The following is a 21,183-nucleotide window of genomic DNA, read 5'->3' on the forward strand; positions in this document are numbered from 1 at the left end:
ACCATGCTGCTTTGGCGCCTAGCAGGATTCCTGCCGGCGTTTGCTAATTGGGTTAATGGAGTGACTGCGTAATTGTTCTCTCTCTCTCAGTCCAGCCCACCGCACTGGCTGCCTTCCTACCTGCCTCTCATCTGTTCCAGGATCACTAATTTGCAACAACAACTTCCATTGTCGTCCACATCTGGGACTTTGGGGTTTTGAGTGAATCTCCCTAAGGTGGAGAACAGAAGATGCTGCTATTTTGGTTTGTCTGGTCCACAATGGGGCCATTCTGCCGGGTTTCTGGGCAGCGAGGGGCTGCCCGGGGGAAGGGGAAACCAGAGCCGGGAAGGGACCCAGCCAGGGAGCTGAGGACGGAGGGAAGGGGGAGGGGCGCAGGCGGGGGAGGGGAGGCGGCAAGATCCTGACCTTTTCTTCCCAGCTACTTGGGTTTGCATTTCATTTTAATCAGTTTCAGATGAAACTGACAAGCCGGGAGCCTCAGGAATCTCAGTGCCCCCACCTTTGGCCTCTGGTTTCTAGAACAACCGGCAGCCAGACTTGGGCAGAGTGTGACCCGGCCTAACCTAGCTTCCCGCGGAGGAGGCAGCACTGAGGGGGGCCTTTCTGACCCCCAAGGTTCAATCAGAGCCTGTTCTCTCTCAACACCCTTGGAAAAAACCCAAAGCTTCCTCCTCCCCACCCCTGTGTGGTTTTTTGAGGTGTGTCCATTCTTGAAATCTGTTTCACCTTAAAGGGATCATTACCTGCCCAGAGTAAGGAAATGGTAGCGTTCTCGGAGTGGGGTGCAACCGGGACAGTGAGACACAGCCTCCAGGGATTCCGAGGTGCCCCTGGGAATGCCCTTGCTGGCGGGGTTGGCATGAGGGTGCTAGAACAGTCTCTGGTCTCGGATTCTTTCGCCTGGCTCCCCTGAAGGGGCTGTTTCTTAGACTGACTTCTATCTCTGCCCTTGCCCTTCCCTCTCACCTTTCCTCGCCCCCCCCACCGCCCCCCAGGCCACCCCTACACTGGCCAGGCAGCTCCTGGGCTTCTGATTAGAACCCAGGGGGGCTGAACGTGGGTCCCTGGGGGGCAGCTCTGGGCTGCTCCCCCAGACACACAAGGGAGAACTGTTTTTTGGCACGTCATACAGTAACACTTTACATTGTTCTCTCTTGTAACTGGTTTACTTCCTGACTCCCCCAAACACTTGGGAGGGGGAAGGAAATGCTTAGACCTCCCTGTTATGGTAGGAGCTCCATCAGTGCTTATTTCTGCCTTCAGTTCTGATTATTTGTAAACTTGTCTGACCCCTGCACCCTCCTCTGCTCTCACTAGCTTGTAAGCTGCTTTCGCATTCACTGCAGCACCCCTGGCGGGTGGCAGCCCTGGAATGGGCGCTCAGCAAGTACTAACGAATTAAACTAGATTGAAAATTCCTGGCAATCAAATAAGAGCCAAGGATCTCTCACGAAAGGAAGTGTTGAGATGGAGCAAAAGGTAAACAAGTGCATCGAGACCACTGGGTGGGGTTTGACCGCTCAGCTGGGGATATGTAGGGAACGAGGGACCGTTTCCTTGGGACGCCTGTCTGTGTGTGACCGTCTGCACACCACTGCCCTCAGCTGGACGCGGAGCCGAAGCTGCCCCAGCTCCACGTGGGCATCGGGACTCCCTCAGGTTTCCTTCCCTCCCGATCTGGGACAGGCCTCCTGGGCAAACCGGTTTCTTGGTTGGCTTCTCTTACCTGGTTTTTTTTTTTTTTTTTTTTACCCTGCCTGCCTTGCATTGAATCCATGAAACCTGGGAAGTCCAAGAGGAACAACGTCTTCTTTGACTTCTGTGGGTTCAATAAATATTTAATAGGTGAAAATAAACATAATGACACACATTCCCATGTGTCAGGAATGCCAGCGGCACTGTGGACTATTATGATTATTAATATGAGAATGCATTTGGGGATCTACACTTGTTCTTAGACTAAAACAGCTACAGTGCTGTTTTTAGAACACAACTGAGGAAAATAAAGATGGACAAAAAGCTTCAAGTAGAATAAAGAGTTCAAAAACAACCAGTCATTCCTCTTTATCTTAGAAACCACCAAACCTTCCTCTTCCTGCCTGCCTCTGCCACCCTCTGGGGAAAGATAGGGCCATGGAAAGGAAGGGAGAGTGAACACAGGTCCTGCCAGGGCTTAGACTGCTCTCTCTTGCTGCGACACGCTTTCTGTCTTCAGTTATAAGTATTTGTGAACTCGCCTTATTTCTTCCCGGACCTCACTATCTTATACTTTGCCCAGCAAAATCACTGACCTATAAAAGCGCTGCAATACAGTTATTGAATTCCACCGGTCAGATATAGTACATGAGTGGCTAATAATTTGCCAATGGTAACAAAATTTTTTTTTAAAAAATGAGGCATCATGCTTACTGCTTAGAAATTGTTTAGATTTGCCAAGAAATTGTTTTCCTCTCCCAAAGTTCAACTCTGGGGTTAGCCCAAGACCCGGCAGGCATTTGGATATGTGAATCTGAGGCTCAGGGAAGACGTCTGGACTAAGTAGAAATCTGGAGTCACACGGCATGTAGGTGGTAGTGAAAACCCAAAGGGTATCGTCCAGGGAGAACCAGAGGGTGAAAACCGAAGCCAGGTACTTGAGATCCCAGTGCCGGAGAACCAGGGGAGGTAGAGGAGGCCAGAATGGAGCCAGAGCAGGAAAACCAGGGAGGTAAGAAGAACGAGGAAGAATGGGGTCAAAAAAGCCAAGCGCTTGGGAAGTTTTAGGGATGAGAGGGTGGCCCAGTGGCCTGGATGCAGCTGTATAATCTAGTCAAGAAAGGATTGAGAGGTGTCTGCTGGAATGGGCAATGTCAAGGTCAGCTGGTGACCCCAGGAATGCAGCTTCCGTGGAGGTCAGGGGGAGTACGCCGTGGAAAACAGACTTTGGTGGGGAAGGGACTGGAAGGGAGGCAAAGACAGGAAAACAATCACTGGAGACAATGAAGATAGAGAGAAATAAGTTTTGGTTTTTACCCTGCACCCAGGCTCTGTTCTACCAATGCAGCTTTTATGCCGACATTAGTTACATTTTCTAAAAATCAAAATTAAGCAGACTCCTCCCTGCTGTGATTAACGTCTGCTGGCTTGCCATTTGCTGGACAATTAGGAGCGAGGTCTGGTGCTAATCTGTTTCGTATCACTTAGTTTCAGGCTTGGCTTCTGCATCACCTGTAAGAGAGCTGCCCTCTTCCCAAACCCTTGAGGCCACAGTGTTTCAGAATTCACAGCGTGTTGGATCCTAGAAAGGTGATATGGTACACATGCAACGTATTACATAATACCACCAGCAGAGTCTGAGCTCCACCCCGAAATCAAACACACCGGTGGAACAAATAAAGACCGAGCAACCTTACTTGGGGTCAGGTCAAGTTTTCCACTAAAGGAGTTACCGAGATACTTTTGTTTTCCAGAGCTTTTCAGATCTGGGGAGGTGGGATAAGGGGTAAGACCACCCCGGCAGCTGTCTGAAGGCTCGAGTGAGTGGTGTGTGTCGAAATGAAGCAGAAAGGATAACCGCAAAGGGTGCAGAGGCCCTGCTCTTCTTGACTGGGAATTAAAGGAATTTCTCTTTTTCTGGCATCGTGTGTGTGTGAGCAATTTATAGAGGACACTCTCTGAGAGCCCTTTGGAAGCCATGTTTCCACAGCTGGAAAGGAATAACCTAGTTTAAAGAATGCATCCGAGTGTAGCTGAGGATATTCAAACATCAAGGGCAGTGCCCTTCCTCCTCATCTTGATTCCTCTCCCTCTGCAGGGGCTGGAACTCACAGCGTTGGGGACCCTCACCACAGCTTCACTGCCATCCTCCCTGCTCGCCTGACTGTGAGCTCTGAGGCGGGGACCGGGTCAGCCTTGCTCACTGCTGGGTCTCCAAAGCCTAGCATGGCTCCTGGTATTCGCCCTTAATGGGCACTTGATATAGCTTTTGCTGAACTGAACTGAAATTAATCTTTTGTGTTCCTTGCTGTGACAGAAGGCACAGTTGGCATTGTCTTAACTTCCATTATTTTCATTTTCAGGCAAAAACTCCTCCTCCCCAGGGGTCACTCTGTCTGCCTCTGCTCCCCATTCTTGTTAACTGAGGATCTGGGGCCCTGGCTCTTGCTGCCTTCTTCATTTTATCCCTTTTCTTACTCATAAGTGTCTTTAATATTTGTGTGGACAATCCAAACTATCAACCCAGCCTCACCAGGAGTTATTGTTTCTCTGAAATGTTAAATGTGTCCAATTCGACTATAACTTCAGTTCCTCTTTCCAATTATACTGACTCCAGATCTCCTTGAGGCTGCTCTCTTTTGGCCTAATTAATTACCACCTGTCTAGCCTGGATCCCATGATTCATCACTTCGCTCACTCTCTTGCCAGCACCTTCAACATTTTTGACCCTTTGTTCTTCTTCCTCACGTGGCCTACAAATCCCTAACACCTGCCTTTTCCATTCCAAGACACGGCTCTGGGTGGTGCTGGAGGCAGACCTCAACTGAGGCTATTCCCAGAGTACGAGCTCCAGTTTCAGCTGGGTTTTCAACTCTGATATACTGTTTTTGAGTTTCTGGTTGCCTTCCTTATTCCTCACAATGGCTTTTCCCAATCATCTCTGAAAGGCTCCAAACCTATCCTTACCCTCCTTTTTTAGAAGATGGTCTTGCCTCTCAGGTGAGAAAGAAAATTTACCATCTTGCCCTTGTATCTACAAACTCACCTATACCTTCACTCAACTTTTCCTCCTTCCCCACCACCTCAAAGGCAAAGGTGAACCTTCTGTTTTCACTCACCTGGGCATTTGGTCTTCCCTTTCATGTTTCTCCTGAGATCTTGCTTTCCTCTCTGTCCTGTATTTTCTTTTCTTTTCTTTTTTTTTTTCTGGAGGCAGAGTACCACTCTGTTGCCCGCCTAGAGTGCAGTGGTATCATTATAGCTCTCTGCAACCTCAAACTCCTGGCTGAAGTGATCCTCCTTCCTCCTGAGTAGCTGGGACCACAGGTGTGCACCACCACACCCAGCTAATTTTTCTATTTTTAGTAGAGATGGGGGTCTCGCTGTTGCTCAGGCTGATCTCAAACTCCTGAGCTCAAGTGATCCTCCCCACCTGGCCTTCCGGAGTGCTAGTACTACAGGCAGGAGCCACCGTGCAGGCCTCTCCTGCATTTTCAATCTCTACATCTTGTATGAGTCCTCTCCTAAAAGTTACAAATACGCACAAAATATTTCCATCTCAAAACATAACACTCTCTACCTGGTGTCCCCTTAGGGCCTTCTTCTCATCTCTTCCGTTCATGATGAGTGTAAGGCAGCTGCCCTCACTTTTCCACTTCTTCAGCCACTTGCGGTCGGTTCCACCCTGAATCCCAGCCCAACTGAGGTTCCGCTGTCACAGGTCACCAATGACATCCCCCTGACCATGGTCGGTCAACTCATTTCAATTCTCTGACATAAGTGACTGCTCCCTCCTCAAAACCCTCTGTTCCCTTACTTCCTGGATACTCCCAGTCTCCTTTCACCTCCCTGATAATTTCTCCTCTGCCTCCTTTGTGGACCCCACTTCCTCTCTCTAATCCTTTGTACATGTGGCTCTTTCCCAGGGTTTGTTTTGCCCTCTGTCTTCTTATGCTGTGACCTCTCCCTGAGAAGGCTCAGCTGTGACCTATCTGCTGACTCCCCTGGGCTACCAGACGTCTCCAGCTGGATGTTCCAAAGATACCGCATGCTCATCAAGTCCAGAGCTGAACTCACTGTTTTGCTCAGTATCTCCCAAACCTGTTATTCTTCCTTTTCCCCTGTATCAATCAATGGCACCCCCACTTCCACTGGCTTGGGAGTCATCTACTGTTTCCTCTTCTGCATACCCCACATCCAATCATTCACCAAGTAAATATTGAATCTGTATCTTTTTCATTCCTAAGCCAGTGCCCTAATTCAGATCCATGGCCTCTTCTGCCTGTATTACTACAATAGCATCTTAAGAGGTCTCCCTGTCTCCAGGCTTGCACCACTTCAATGCAGTCTTGGTTTGCAGTTGCAGCCTTATAAAATGCAAATCTGCTTAAAGCCCTTCAGTTGAAGGAAAAACTAATCTATTGTAGCAGAAAGCAGATGAGTGATTGTTTGGGATCAGGGTAAGGGTGGGGAGGATTGAACATAAAGAAGCATGGGGGAATTTTCTGGAGACGAAGAAATGTTCTACGTCTAGAGTGTGATACTGGCTATGTGGGGATATGTATATTTACCAAAATGCATCAAACTGTACACTTAAAACTGGTGTTTTGCAGAGAGCAGGTGGTACGTGCCCATAGTCCCAAGCTGCTCAGGAGGCTGAGGGGGGAGGATTGCTTGACCCCAGGAGTTTGAGACCAGCCTGGGCAACGTAGCAAAACCATGTCTCTAAAAAAATAAAAGATTAATAATAATAACTTTAAAAATCAGTGTTTTGGTTGGGCACAGTGGCTCACACCTGTAATTCCAGCACTTTGGGAGGCCAAGGCAGAAGGATGACTTGAGCCCAGGAGTTCGAGACCAGCCTGAGTAACATAGGGAGACCCTGTCTCTACAAAAAAAAAAAAGAAAGGAAAATCAGCTGGGTGTGGTGGTGTGAGCCTGTAGTCCCAACTACTCGGGAGACTGAGGCAAGAGGATCTCTTGAGCCCAGGAGTTTGAGGTTGCAGTGAGTTATAACGACGCCACTGCCCTCTAGCCCAGGCGACAGAGCAAGACCCTGTCTCAAAAACAAAAAGCCAAAAGCAAACAAAAAACCCCGGCGTTTTATTGTACATAAGATACTCCTCAATAAACTTGACCAAAGAAAGATACCCATCTGTGTTGCTCACTGCCGGGAGAAGAAAGTTCAAATTTCTTGCCCTGGCATAAGCGATGGTATGTCTTCTTCCCTTGCTTTTTCTCTCCCCCACTCCCTAAACACCAGTCACATTAAAGACACTGCGGATCTAAAACGCGCCAGGCGTCCTGCGCCTCTTCCCCACCTGCTCAGTCTGCGTCGCCTCTGCAAGCCTCCCTTGCACTCACAGGTGACCATTCCTCCCTTGCACTCCGCTAACCCGACATAAATGTTTATCCTATAAAGTCGTCGGCTGCTCCTTCACTAGGCCCTCGTCGGCTCCATTCTCGCATCTCCGGCGCCATCACAGAGCCGCCCCATCTTCCCGGCAGGACCCCGCTGCCCGGCGCCGGGGGCAGCGGGACGGACGCCACTCCTCCCGTTCTGTAAGCGGCGTTGCGGCAGCCGCCCTCGGTCTCGCGCGGGCTCCCGACTTCCCGCGCATGCTCCCAGAGCCACACGCGCAGGGCTCCGCCCCCTCCCGGCAACACCCCTCCTGCCCATTGGGCGAGCGTGGCCGCCGCTGTCCAATGGCGCGAGGCGTTGGTGCGAGGAGGCGCCACCATCTTGGGGCGCTGGGACGGCTGCGTCGGCGGGCGGCCGCGGGAGGTGGGCGGGTAGGTGGGCTCCGTCCCGCGGTCTTGCCTGTCGCCTGTTCCGCCCTGGGCCACGATGCCGCAGTTCCAGACCTGGGAGGAGTTCAGCCGCGCGGCCGAGAAGCTCTACCTCGCCGACCCCATGAAGGTAAATTCCTGGCGGGGCCGCTGCTTCCCTCCCCGGCCCCAGGTCTGGATGTCTTCCCTGCAGTCCCGAGCTTCCCCGGCGCTCCCAGGAGGTGCTGGGGGTGACCAGAGACGGACTCCGGCACGTCTGATGGTTCCTGCTGTCTCCTTCCCTTCCCCCTGGCCCAGTGGCCCAGTGAGGCCCTGAAACTCGCAGCAATGGGGGTCATTTCATCCCTGCGCAGTTCGCTGCTCCCGCCGGCCTGCGGCCACCCCCGGTCTCTGAACTTCCTTTGTGCGCTTTGTTTGGTTTCCGTGTCCGTAAGGCCGGGGCTCCTCCCCCTGCGACTTCAGCTTCTTGCCGCTTAGTTGTTAGGGTTCTCTTTTCCGGTGCCGCCAAGGCGTAAGGATACGTCGTGTGTCTACAACGGTGATGTTTTTCTGTCGCAGCTCAGACATCTTGAAAGATCCCGATCTGGAAGCATCTGCAGCCCCCGGGATAGCGGCTCTTAGCCTGTGGGAGTCGTAGGCCTTTTGAGAACAGGAGAATGCCTTCACCCTTTCCTCTGAAAAATGCGTCTATGCGTAAATGTTAGCAGACCATTTCAGGGGGCTCGTGGGCCCTGCAAAAATTATAGGAAGGGGATGCCAGAGATTAGCTCATGATTGAAAAGCAAAGAAGTCAAAGTGATGGGAAGTTTAGCATTCGGGTCTTGATTTTTCTTTCTCTCTTTGAGTTTTGGCTTCTCTTATTGTCATGTCTAAAAATCATTTGAAGCATCTCCTTGTTGATTAAAAGTCCTCCTTTTTAGAACTCAGCATTTTTTAAGGGATTTTGTACTGGAAAGCCCAGGCCTGATCATGTGTGATGTCCTCGTGTTTTCTGGCTGTTGTAACTCAGTCAGATTCTCCTTTGTGTTCCATTGATTCCCCACTCAAATGTGACTGAATCCCAAGTCAAATTAGGTTCTGTGGGAGACACAAAGGTGAGTAAGATTCAGCCCAACCCTTAAGGAGCTGGTATTGGCGGGTATTCTAGATAGATACATTGTGTTGTGAATGTACCCCTCAGAGAAGAAAGAAAATTAAAAGCAGTTAATCTCAGAAAATTGAGGTTCAGGGTTTACTATGTGAGACTTCTAATCGATCATTAAGTAACATGAATTATGTTTTAAATGTATATAGTGGGCCGGTAACCTGTGATTCCAATGCTACATACTGTTTACAGTGTTCATCAGTTTAAAGTGTGCAGCAAGATAATGTTGATAATTATGATTAAAAATAGTTTTAGACCCATAGAGACCTAGATCAGTAACAGGAAGCTGTAAAACATTCCTAGTACTATTCTTTACACTAATATGACATAATGAGGAAACAAATGAGATATTTTTGAAATTGAGTGATTTGTTTATGGCAGTGGTGCTTTCTGGCTGTGTCATTTGGTTGGCTTCCCTTGCTCACAGAGCCAGTTTTTTTCTTCATTCAAGCAAATGCGCCATGAGACCATACAGGATTTTTGTCCAGAAGTCCCCATGGTGTGACCTAAAAATATTTGAAAAAGCGGTAAAGAATATATGAAGTCACATCAAGAGTGACTATATTTTAAGAATGTGGTAGTAGTGGTAGGGAAAATGAAAATAAAATAGTAATTACAGAGCACCTCTGTGAGCAAAGCATGGCTAGAATAGACAAGAGAGGGAGAACCTTCTAATTCTTTACCCAGTCAGAAAATTCCAGTGGCCTAAAAACTTGTGCATTCTCATGATAACCTTATACTGGTTTTTGACTGATCTTTTGATAGGGGAGGGGATGATTGCACAAGGAGAGCTTGCCTGACAGTTTTATTCACTGCCTTTATGTTGCAGGCATTTTACATACATATGTATTTTATATGTGATAGGCATTATATATTTTATATGTTCATGTATATTTATAACTTATATGAACAATTACAGCAACCCATTGAGGTAGATAAACAATATTATATGTATAAATGATTTGTCTAGTCTCTAAGAGACTAAGCCAAAATTTGAGCCCAGGTCTTTGAACCCCACGTCCATTCTGTTTCTGCCAGGGTTAAAGAAGAAATTTTGTCAGGACTCTAGAATCTGCTTTCCAAAATGCTCTTATCATCTCTCCCCACACTTAACTTACTGATTATAGCCATCTTCTCTTCTTTTCTTTTCTTTTCATTTCTTTTCCTTTCTTTTCTTTTCTTTTTTCTTTCTTTCTTTCTTTTTTCTTTCTTTTTTTTTTTGACAGAGTCTTGCTCTGTTGCCCAGTCTGGAGTGCAGTGGTATCATCATAGCTCACTACAATCTCAAACTCCTAGACTCAAGTGATCTCAAAGTGCTAGAATTATAGGCACAAGCCACCGTGCCCCACCTGCCTGTCCTCTTTTACTGTTCTCACTTGCATTGCTCTAACTGAAGATGGCATTGCTGTTGGCCTGTATAATAACCTAATAACCTCTTAGTTGGTCTGTCTGTCTCCCTTTTTTTTTTTTTTCGAGTCAGGATCTCACAATGTCACCAGGCTGGAGTGCAGTGGCACAATCATAGCTTGCTGCAGCCTGGAACTCCTGGCCTCAAGCAGTCCTCCTGCCTCATCCTCCCAAAGTGCTGGGATTATAACTGGGCACGACTGTGCCCAGCCCGTTTGCTTTTTTAGTCTGTCTTCGTGCCCTTACCACAACTGTCCAAAAAACAATAATTGAATTCTCTGTCTCCTGCTTAAAAACTGGTTCTTCACAGATTATTGGAAAAAGTCCCAACTCCCAGTCCGCAGGCTGACCTGACCCTATTGCTAGTCTTCATGGCTTGTCTCCCACCATTTCACCCTCCTCACCTCTGGTCTCATGAAGCAACAGAATTCATCGTATCTTTGTTCAGAATGGTTCTTCAGCCTTTCTCCTACCTTCTTCCCTAATGGGAAAAAAAATGCATTTCCAAAGCCACCTCTTTACACTTTCCTTTCTCCTAGTCTGAATTACTTGTTTTCTGTCTTTAGCATTTTACCTGTATTTGCCTTTATAGGCCTTCATTCATTCTTTCTTGTATTTTGGTTATTTTGGTTAGCTGAATTCAAATTTCCTGCGTAGATAAGAATCTTGATTTCTTCTTCAGTGGCATCTCTTCATTGCATCTGACACCCCACGTGTCCCATAAATTACCAAATGTACCCCCTTGTGGTAAGATAGGCCTTCTAACTCTCATTTCTCCTAATGAAATCAATGAGTATTCTTTTAAATGAGAATATGGATGTATTTGGGGAATTTTCAGTACATCTCTTTTCAAACTGGCTGCAAATAGAATGCCCAACTTTTTTTTTTTAAGTCTTTGAAAAAATAAATTACAGCAATAGGAATGAACTAAAATGACTTTTTTTGAGATATAAAAGTAAAAAAGTTTATTTTATCCTTTAGAAGGACAGAGAGAATATGAGAGAGAGAGAGAGAGAGAGAGAGAGAGAGAAGGGGGGGCAGGGAGGTGTTGTGGCATCGCAAAGAAAGGGAAGGGAGATGCCAGTAGCCAGGCCACGTGGCTTGCCTCTTTTGTGGGGTAAAATGACTTTATTAGCCTCGTTTCAATTCATAGGCTTATAGTAAAGATGCCTTAAGATGTTTCGGGTATTTATTGTAAAAGGATGCTTTTCAGCCCACCTGAAGACTAAATTATCTATGAGAAACGTTATCTGTCTTCACTGTTTCTAAATATGTATTTTTATTTCAGGCACGTGTGGTTCTCAAATACAGGCATTCGGATGGGAGTTTGTGTATTAAAGTAACAGATGATTTAGTTGTAAGTATACATTTTTATTTGTTGTATACTCTTAGATTTGTTAGAGTTAATTATTTGTTTGAAGTTATTTACTTAGAATTTACAGATTACCCATTAGGATGCTTATTTTGCACTTCATTCCAAAATGAAGAACGTCATTCTAGAAGCTACTTTTATAGACCCTCAGGAAATAATTTAACCTGCTTTATTAGTGTAGGATGTTGAGTGTAGTTTAATCATTTCTCTCTTCAGACCTTAAGCAAGAGGAATGTAGTGACCAAAACTGGATGTGAGTGAGTCTCCTTCTTGGTGTATGAGAAGTAAAGGAAGGTATTTGAGCAACAGTTGTCGGCTTGGCTTTATTGTCATGTCCCTCTCCTGCCTTGATCTGCCCACTCTTGTTACTTTCTCACATCCCATTTCATTCCTTAACCCTCCACCACCTGGCTTCTGCCTGTCAGATCCCACGGAACCCGCGCGTGGTGCCAGCGCATCAGCAGCCCCTTTGTCTCCCGACCCAGTGGTCTCATCAGTTCACATCTTTCTTAACCTCCTTGATGCTTTTGATACCAAGAACTGCTTTTTCATGGAAATTATTATTTTGGCACTTGTGGCTCCATTTTATTTTGGTTTCCTTGCTCTACATTTCTGTTGTTTCTTTCTTTTTAGCTAATTATTTCTTTGATGTGCCCCCATAAATATTTGTTTCCCCAGGATTCTGTCCTTGGTTGTCTTTTCATACCACTTCTTCAGGAGCGATCTATTTAGTCGAGTCCAATACTGCCTGTATCTGTCTCTACTTGCAGATCTGTATGTTTAGCTCATATTTTTCTTCTAACTTCCTGACGAGCTCTACATCAAGCATCCTTCCCTCACGTAGCACTCAAAGTTAGCCTGTCTAGAGTGAAATTTATCATCTCTGCTCAAACCGGTTTCTGCTTCTGTCCCTACCTTTAGTTGCACTGTCTTCCACCTGATTAGAAACGTGGGGATTGTGTTTGGTCCCTTCCTTGCCTTCATTCTCATGTCCATTCTTCAATTGAAAAGCTTGAATCGATCCCCTGCAACACCACACATACGCTGTGCTAGACACTTGAAATTTTTGATTCAAGCTCCTTCATCTCGTTTCCTGTTGCGAACGCTCCATCTTCACTGCTACTCTCTTAAGTTTGGGATCGCGTCACTTGTCTGGACTACTAGAATAGTCGCCTAGCTGTATCTGCTTAGAGTTCATCTCACACTGCTGCCGGAATGATTCCTAAAAGTGAGAATTTGATTGTTACTCCCTTGCTTAAAAGCCTTTAAAGGCCACCCTCATATCCCTTTTAATCTCTTTTTTGTGATACTTACGAGCTCCCCTAGTGTGCTGTGCAGTCCTAGGCCTCTGTGCTTTTGAACATTGTGTTCTTCCTTTGCAGTGTTGAATCCCACCCTCGCCCATTGTGGCAAGACTGCTGCTTTCAAAACTCAACTCAGGAGCATTGTTTCATCTCTTTTCTTTTTGGCTCTTTTTGTGCTGTATCACAGTTCTTTTATCACATTTATCTTTTTAACAGACTCTGAACTTTAGGACAATAGAGATAGATCAGTAATATTCTTCCCTGTACTTTCAGTGCCTCGTATGATGTCTTGACCCAGAGGATACTCAGTAAACATTTAAAAAATATTCAGTCTTTTAAAAATTTTATAGTGTGATTTTTAAAATCACTTTTTGCCTTTGGTCATATACTATATTTGTGTTCAAGGTTCCTTTGCGAGGTTGCATGAAGTCAGTCAGACCTTTAGTGATGACCATGTCTTCTAAGAACCAGGTGAATTTGGTGAAGTAACTGAACACGTGAAAAGGAAGAGTGATTTGGGGTGTAGCGTGCTGCTCACGAGATCGGAATCCCAGCCTAGCCCTTCACTAGCATGTTGGCCTTGGAAATGTTTGGACTAAAAATTTGGCCTTTTGGGTCCCAGTTTCCTCATCTGTAAAGTGCTATAGTGATAGTCTATCTAACAGGGTTGTTGTGGAAAGAAAACCATATGAAAGTACCCAGCATTAGTGCTTGCCACTGGTAGATTCAATAAATGAATTCTGGACTCTTGAGCATTCCATACTGACAAAAATTTTAATTGTGACTGTCACATAGTGGTTAGGTGTGCTTGCTAAAGAGAAGCCCTTATGTCCTGTTTTAAAAATAGGAGGGAATGCAGAATTAGTTTTAATACAAAGGGCTTTATCTCCAGTTGATGGTCCCCCCACCCCCATAATGATTAAACATAGTTAAGGATCCATATTAAACAATCTGAGAAAGAACTTTTATTTAACATTGCTGATTTGCATGACAAGATCAATATATGAAAAATACTTTTTGTTTCCTTTCTTAAAACTGCTGAGAATTAGTTCATATCTAGAAGATACCAAAGATGCAATAGACCATCCTGTTAAATAGGAAATTTATAAATCCCCAGCAGTTAAAAACTATTTTCTAATTGGTCTTTTAAAGAAGAGTGACTTCATTCTTTATTATCACCGTATAATTTTGACTTTTTTTATGATCTCATATATGCATAATTTTTTCTAATCTCATGACTGATTTATAATATTCTCTGGACCTAAAACCTTTTTTTATCAGAAACTACAGTGAGAAGGTATGTACATTCTCCCAAGCACATAGGCTAAAATTTGAAGGATGAGGCCAGGCGCGGTGGCTCATGCCTGTAATCCTAGCACTCTGGGAGGCCAAGGTGGGTGGATCGCTCGAGGTCAGGAGTTCAAGACCAGCCTGAGCAAGAGCGAGACCCTGTCTCTACTAAAAATAGAAAGAAATTATCTGGCCAATTAAAAATATATATAGAAAAAAATTAGCCAGGCATAGTGGTGCATGCCTGTAGTCCCAGCTACTCGGGAGGCTGAGGCAGTAGGATCACTTAAGCCCAGGAATCTGAGGTTGCTGTGAGCTAGGCTGACGCCACGGCACTCACTCTAGCCCGGGCAACAAAGTGAGACTCTGTCTCAAAAAAAAAAAAAAAAGATGAGCTAAAGAAAAATGGACTTATATTACAAAATGAAGAAGCTGCCAGCTGAAAGTTGATATTTTTGAAGATTCTAGAACAAATGGTTTTATGATCAACCATAAGCAAATCTTTTCATTTTATTTTTTATTTTTATTTTTTTGTAGAGATAGGATCTTGCTGTCACCCAGGCTGGAGTGAAGTAGCGCAATCATAGCTCACTGCAGCCTAGAACTCCTAGCCTCATGTGATCTGCCTGCCTCAGCCTCCCAAGTAGCTAGGACTGCAGGCGCGTGCCCCTGTACTTGGCTAAGGCTTTTTTTGTTGTCTTTTTTTGTGTGTGTGTATGTGTGTGTGTGTGTGTGTGTGTGTGTGTGTGTGGGGCGAGGACTCTCACTGTACTGTCCAGGCTGGTCTTGAACTCCTGACCTCAAGCGTTCGTCTTGAGTGCTGGGATTACAGGTGTGAGGCACATGTGCTTAGCCACAATAAGCAAATCTTAGGTATCTTGTCTAATGAAGAATTTGGTTTGGTTTAAAAATTATAATAAGTCCCTTCAGGAAATCAAGATTGAACAGATTTGTCTGATTTAATTTAGGTGTTGACTAGCTATAAGCAGGGAGTTCTAGATTTTTTTTTTTTTTAATTATCATCATTGAACACCCAATTTCACCAACAGAGAAAGGGATCTTAAGATTTCTGAACTTTTTCCCAGCAAAACTCAGCTACTTAGGGCCAAATCCCAGGGAGAAAATACCTAATTCTAAGCCTTGAGCTCTTCTCAACAGACCATGGCAAGGTTTAATGTATTATTTAACTGCTCATTTTTGAGAAGCTTCTGATAGACTTCGTTTAGTTTTCATCCATACCACTGGCATTTAAAATACTGTACTGTAAGGAATGTAATTGCTGGAGGCTGGGAAACTTGAGTACAATTTCCTTAGTATGACCCCCAGAGACAATAGAATGAAACAATGGTAGGAAAGACTCTCAGATTTTTACCCAATTATGTCTTTTCTCCATTGCCCATTTTACGTGGTTAACATGTACCTTTAAAATTTGACAGTGTTTGATGTATAGAACAGACCAAGCTCAAGATGTAAAGAAGATCGAGAAATTCCACAGTCAACTAATGCGACTTATGGTAGCCAAGGAATCCCGCAGTGTTGCCATGGAAGCAGACTGAATGGTTTGCAGTGAAGATTCTGTTTGTCATGTTGTTAGGAAGTAAATATCTTTTGAATTTGAGAAAATGTTGGAACAGAAAATACTTTATGTAACGAAGTGGAGCCAAGAGATCATTTTTTGTATTTTCTTTTTAATGTTTGCTTTAGAGAGCTAGGAATGTAAATGGTTTCAATTAGAAAACCTTTATTTATTTTTGGAAATTGAACGAGAATTATATCTATCTTGGAAACGTTTTGTGGATTGTTTGATGTTGGGTAAAATATATAATTCTCTGATAAATTTGTATCCATAATTTGAAAATGAGATATCAAGAAAAGCCAGTTCTTCCATCAATTTAGTTGATCTGGCTTTAAAAGAAAATGAAATGTAACCATTTTGATAGATGAGTATATTTCTTTTGGAGCATAAAATTTGTGCTGTTGATGACCAATAAACATAAAATGTGGTAACTGGAATTAACTATACACCATAATATACCTGATTATGTACAGTAGTGTAGTCTTATTATATCTAAAAAAGTAATAATAACAAGTATGCTTTATGTTAACCTCTCCACATTTAAGCTATAATTTTTAGTGTAAGGGATTTGTGTTATCATCACCTTGTTGAACAGTGACTAGCTTTGCAAAATCTGGTTTTCAGTGATCAGAAACAATAGCAGTTATTTGAATTCATGAATGGAATGATGATCACTGTGATGGACTGAAACCACCGTATTACAGACATGTTTACTACGCATTTTTCAGCTATAGTTTCTCAGAAGGGCTAAGAATTATTCAAACTGTTAAATTTTTGCATACCTCTCTGACACCCCTGCCCGTTTTCTCTCTTTACTTAACCAAGGTGTTACGCATGACTGTCATAACTGTTATATTTTCCAGTAAACCATAAATGTGATACTATTTGATATCTATCCTATATTTGTAAGTTGAATTTTACCATCTAAATGTAACGTTCACATGCTGATGCCACAAGAATGAAATGAAGGCAGTACCCTAAAATAGCTTTTGAAGAAATGTGTCGTGTTCAGCAACATGTTAGCATAGGAAGATCTATTAACCGTATGAATTTTGGGATGTTTCAGAGGAGTCAGTAAATAAAATATTGCACAAATATATATCATTTGTTGACCTTTTTAACTTCTCAAGAATTACTGATTTCTTGACTGAAGTACACTATATTCATTTAGTCTAAAGTGAGCCTAGTGATATTGAGAGTAAGTTCTTTAGTATGTTTTATCATAGGACTTTTTCTGAGCTGTACGTTGATGGCACGGTTGTTTTCTTGAATTAGGAAAGTAACATCATTCAGTGTGGGGTTATTTTGGCTTTGGATTTTTCCCCCCAGAATTAATGGGATCATTGTAGTTGTGGGGGAGGTTTGGCCTTTTTTTCCCATCTACTTTTTAACACCGTGGAGATGACCTGGGAGGGAAGGACTGGTGTTTGGGTTCGAGTCCGTGTAGCCTGTAGCAGCGTGGTTAAGAGCAGAGACTCCAAGTCAGACTGCCCGGCTTGTAATCTTGGCTCCACTATTTCCCAACTCTGTGGTCTTAGACGAGATACTTCTTTCAGCCTTCATTTTCTTCTCTGGAAATGGGGCTAACAATATCACCTTCCTTGTAGGACTACTAGGATTAAATGGCATGATCCATTTTAAGCTTTTGGCACAGTGCTTAGAATATAGTAAAGCTTAATAAATTGTAGTTGTTCTCATTGTTTTGATTCCTGTTTTTCAGGGGAGAGAGTATAAGTAACCAGCTCTTATGTTTTCTCTTAATTCTAAAGGAGTGATTATTTACAGGTAATATCTGCCTTTTCTGCTGAGCTGTGCCCTTTATTAAATGTCATTTTTTGTACTTGGGGAAACAAAACAAAATTGCCTCCATGGAAAATGTGCTTTTTGTGCTAATGTGGGGGGAAACTGAAATCCTTAAATTTAAAACTTGTGTTTGCTGTGTCTGTACAAAATAAAATGATTACTTAAGACAGCTAATCGATGATAAAAAGTATTGAGCCTCTTAAAGACCATTTACTGCGGTGCTGTGTACCCTGGGTGTTTTCTTTTATCAGGAAGTATTTCTAGGTGCTGGAATCACATGTTCTTGGTTTTATTTATTATTTTTATTTTTATCCAACTATTTTGTGTTATATTTGATCAAATGCTGCTGACTCTAGGGTAATCCAAATAGTCTAGTAATTGAGATTCTTGGTACAGTTAGCAGTTTAGATAATTTCATTGTGTTCTTCTCTTGCAGAGATCTTTTTTCTTAGAGCACAGAGCTCATTAAATGATGCTATTAGGCTACATATGTTCTCTGATGTGAAGGGTCAGCTTCTCCCTTTCAGGGTCACCTAGCCTGCCACCCCTTTTTCTTTTTTTTGGAGACAAGGTCTTGCTCTGTTGCCCTAGCTAGTGTGCAGTGGAGTCATCACAGTTGGCTGTAACTTCAAAGTTCTGGACTCAAGTGATCCTCCTGCCTTGGCCTCCCAAAGTGCTGGGATGACAGGCGTGAGCCACTGTACCCGAGCACCTGCCAACTTCTTATTCTTAAAAATATAAAATCCATTAGTTACAGCTTCAAGTCATGGATTAGAGGCAGTGTTGGCAGGATTTTATAGTTGGTATCTTCTATTAGAAATATCTAACATTAACAACTGTATGATGGTAATAGTCTTCAAAATATTATAAACTAATTTAAAATGAATGAAATGTGAGAGAAATTAATTGCCCCAAAACAGTAAGCAGGAGGTCTTATCCTATCTGCCTACTAAAAATGAAAAAGAAAACCAAATTCCTGTGTAATGGTGTCGCACCCCAATTGTTTGTCTCTTTAACTAAATGCCTCATAGCAGGGACGGCAATGTTAATAGTATTTAGTATTTTTTCTCTTAAAAGAGGGAAAATGTCTGTTTAGTCCCATGGTTAAAATTAACGATGTTGACAGAAGTAAACATATGTTATCCCTCTTTCTTATATTAAAAGTACTACAGGTTGAGTATCCCTAACCCAAATTCTGAAACTTTTTGAGCACTGACTCGGTTCTCAAAGGAAATACTCACTGGAGCATTCAGATTTTCAGATTAGGGGTGCTCAGCCAGTAACTATAATGCAAATATTCCCAAATCCGAAACACTTCTGGTCCCAAGCATTTCAGATAAGATACACTCGACCTGTAGTTGGGCTGGTTCCAGGTGAGGTGGAGCAAGCATGTTCCACCGTGGCTTCCCACTGGGGCTGCACGGGGCAGCCATTCAAAGACTCGGAAAAGAAAATAGCAGCAGGCAGATTTGGAAGATCCCCAGAGTTTGAAGTACTCCTGAACCAGTGAGGACTCTACCGTTTTTCCCCGCTGGGATCCCTCGAGCCAGAACTCAGCACACCGGAAACCTGGAGGTGAGAACTGGGGTGCAGACTGCCAGAAGCCCTCTAGATCTGGGTAGATTTCATTCTTTTGTACCCATTAACCAACCCCTCTATGTTTCTTTACTCTGTTGATTGTTTCCTTTGCTGTGCAGAAGCTTTTTGAGTTTGATGTGATCCCATTTGTCAATTTTTGCTTTGGTTGCCTGTGCTTTTGTGTCTAACTCAAGAAATCTTTACCCAAACCAATATCCTGAAGCGTTTCCCCAGTGTTTTCTTTTAGTAGTTTCATGGTTTCAGGTCTCAGATTTAGGTCTTTAATCCGTTTTGATTTGTGTGGGAGATAGAGGGTTAGTTTTATTCTGCATGTGGATATCCGGTTTTCCCAGCACCATTTGTTGAAGAGACTGTCCTTTCCTCAGTGTATGTTCTTGGCGCCTTTGTCAGAAATGAATTGGCTGTAAATGCATGGATTTATTTTTGAGTTATCTATTCTTTTCCAGTGGTCTATGTGTCTGTTTTTGTGCCAGTATCATGCTGTTTTGGTTACTGTATCTTTGTAATATATTTTAGAGTCAGGTAATGTGATGCCTACAGCTTTTGTTCTTTTTGCTCAAGATTGCTTTGGCTATTCTGGGTCTTTTGTGGTTCCATATGAATTTCAGGATTGTTTTTTTCTATTCCTGGGAAGAATGTTCCTGGTGGTTTGATAGGGATCGCATTGAAACAACTGCACCTCTGAGCACACGAAGGGATGTCGGGGGGTCAGGAGGTCCCGAGGGTGTCACCCAAGGTGAAGGGGGCAGGTTTTCTAATGATGAGGGTCCCGGCCGCACCTAACGCTCTTCCACAAGCCAGAAGAGCCCCAGCAACCACTGGGCCGGCCCGAGCTCCTTGCGAACGGGAGGGACTTACGCAGTTCAACGTCTGTACCCCATTAGTCCTCCCCGCGAAGACCTAAGCGTGCTCCCGTGCTGCTCACGCTGTCAAGACAACTTTGTTTTTAAATTGCCCAATATGCCACGGACCAATGCGTTTGTAAAATACACTGAATTGCTATAAAGATGAAATTAAAAAGACACACACCGTGCAAGCTTGGGTTTTGGTTTTAGAGTCAGCTGACAAAGTTACGGGATCAAATTGCTGTAGGAGTTTGCAGCGCTTCTCCCTCCGCGTCTGGACTCGGCCCGCGGACCCCGGCGTGGCGGGTTTGCCAGGCGGAGGTGGAGCCTGCGGGGCGGGGGGGGCTTTTCTGGGTCGCTCGGGTAGCCTGGGGGGCGGGGCGGCGCCGGGGCCCAAGGCCGGGCACGCCCCGCTCGGAGGCCGGGCCTGGGCGGGGACAGCGGCGGGGCGGCCGGAGTCGCGCCGAGGAGGAGCCGGGGAGCCGGAGGGACCGCGCGTGCCGCCGCCGGAGCCTGCGAGCCGAGACCGTGAGCGCCCGGGCGGCGGGGCCGGGTGGGCCGGGGGCCGGGGCCGCGGTGGCACTCGCAGGCCGCCCCCTCGACCGAGGGCCCCGCGCCCGCCGCTGGCGCACAGCCGCCGCCTGGGGCCGAGCCGGGGACGAGCCGCGCGGGTCCCGCGGGCGGACTCGCTCGCTCGGGGCGGGGGTTCCGCGGCCCGGACGGGGTGCACGGGCACGCCTGGCCGGGGGCTTGCGGCCCCAGCGGCGCCCCGGGTCTCTTGGCGAGCGTTGCTTCCGGGGGTATGTGTCGTTCCCGCAGTGACCTGCACTTGTTTGTCGCCCAAGTCCTAGGACCGATCGCATGTTAGCAGAGACGCACTTTCTTGTCATCTCTGTCTGCCACCCCGGACCCCCTTCCCAGCCCCGCTCTTCTCCCTGCAGGGGCCAGCTCGGCGCCCGGCGCGCACGGGAGCTCGGGGTGAAGGTCGCCCTGCGCTGGGAGCCTGGAATGCGGTCGGGCCGGGGCTGGGGTCCAGTAGGGGGTGATCCTACGTTGGGTTTGTTTTTCTGCCTTAGAGTTGCGCCCCGCCCCGCTCCCCACCTCCCAGTGTTTCAACTTCAGGCTCCACAAAGCCCGGATCCGCCCGGCTGGGCGGCCACTCCCCTCCCGGCCCGCAGCTCCGCCCGGCTCGGCTCGTGGGCGCGGTGGGACGCGAGGGAGACCCGCGCGTTGGCCGCTCGGCCGCCAGTGCAGCGCCTTTGCTGCGATTTATGCGCTTTTGCAGACATTTGTTGAGGACACTGGGGTTCATGCGTGTTTCTGTGCGTTCTGCAGCCTCCTCGCAGTGTAGCATA

General features: G+C 45.5%; 2 protein-coding genes and 1 long non-coding RNA gene across 4 annotated transcripts in view; all 3 read left to right on the forward strand.

The window, feature by feature from the left end:
* Window positions 1-221: 221 nt before the first annotated feature.
* Window positions 222-1,761, forward strand: LOC123627527. The gene is made up of 3 exons (XR_006731327.1): window positions 222-244; window positions 737-827; window positions 1,321-1,761. It is a non-coding gene; the product is annotated as an uncharacterized LOC123627527 (long non-coding RNA).
* Window positions 1,762-7,408: 5,647 nt separating this feature from the next.
* Window positions 7,409-17,574, forward strand: SRP9 (signal recognition particle 9). Of its 2 annotated transcripts, XM_045537139.1 has the most exons (4): window positions 7,420-7,618; window positions 11,328-11,396; window positions 13,121-13,186; window positions 15,442-17,574. In XM_045537139.1, exons 1-4 carry the CDS (start codon window positions 7,547-7,549, stop codon window positions 15,559-15,561), a joined length of 327 nt encoding a protein of 108 aa, XP_045393095.1. In that variant the 5' UTR covers window positions 7,420-7,546; the 3' UTR covers window positions 15,562-17,574. The 2 variants fall into 2 exon arrangements, with proteins under 2 accessions (XP_045393096.1, XP_045393095.1); XM_045537140.1 differs by lacking the exon at window positions 13,121-13,186 and having other exon boundaries at window positions 7,409-7,618.
* Window positions 17,575-20,276: 2,702 nt separating this feature from the next.
* The window catches only part of EPHX1 (epoxide hydrolase 1), a 29,205-nt gene continuing 28,298 nt past the window's right edge, over window positions 20,277-21,183 (forward strand). The window contains exon 1 of the mRNA XM_045537138.1: window positions 20,277-20,356. The gene's annotated coding sequence lies outside the window, so the exon portion shown is untranslated. The remainder of the gene's footprint in view (window positions 20,357-21,183) is intronic.

Source organism: Lemur catta, chromosome 25 (genome assembly GCF_020740605.2).
Source record: "Lemur catta isolate mLemCat1 chromosome 25, mLemCat1.pri, whole genome shotgun sequence".
NCBI lineage: Eukaryota > Metazoa > Chordata > Mammalia > Primates > Lemuridae > Lemur > Lemur catta.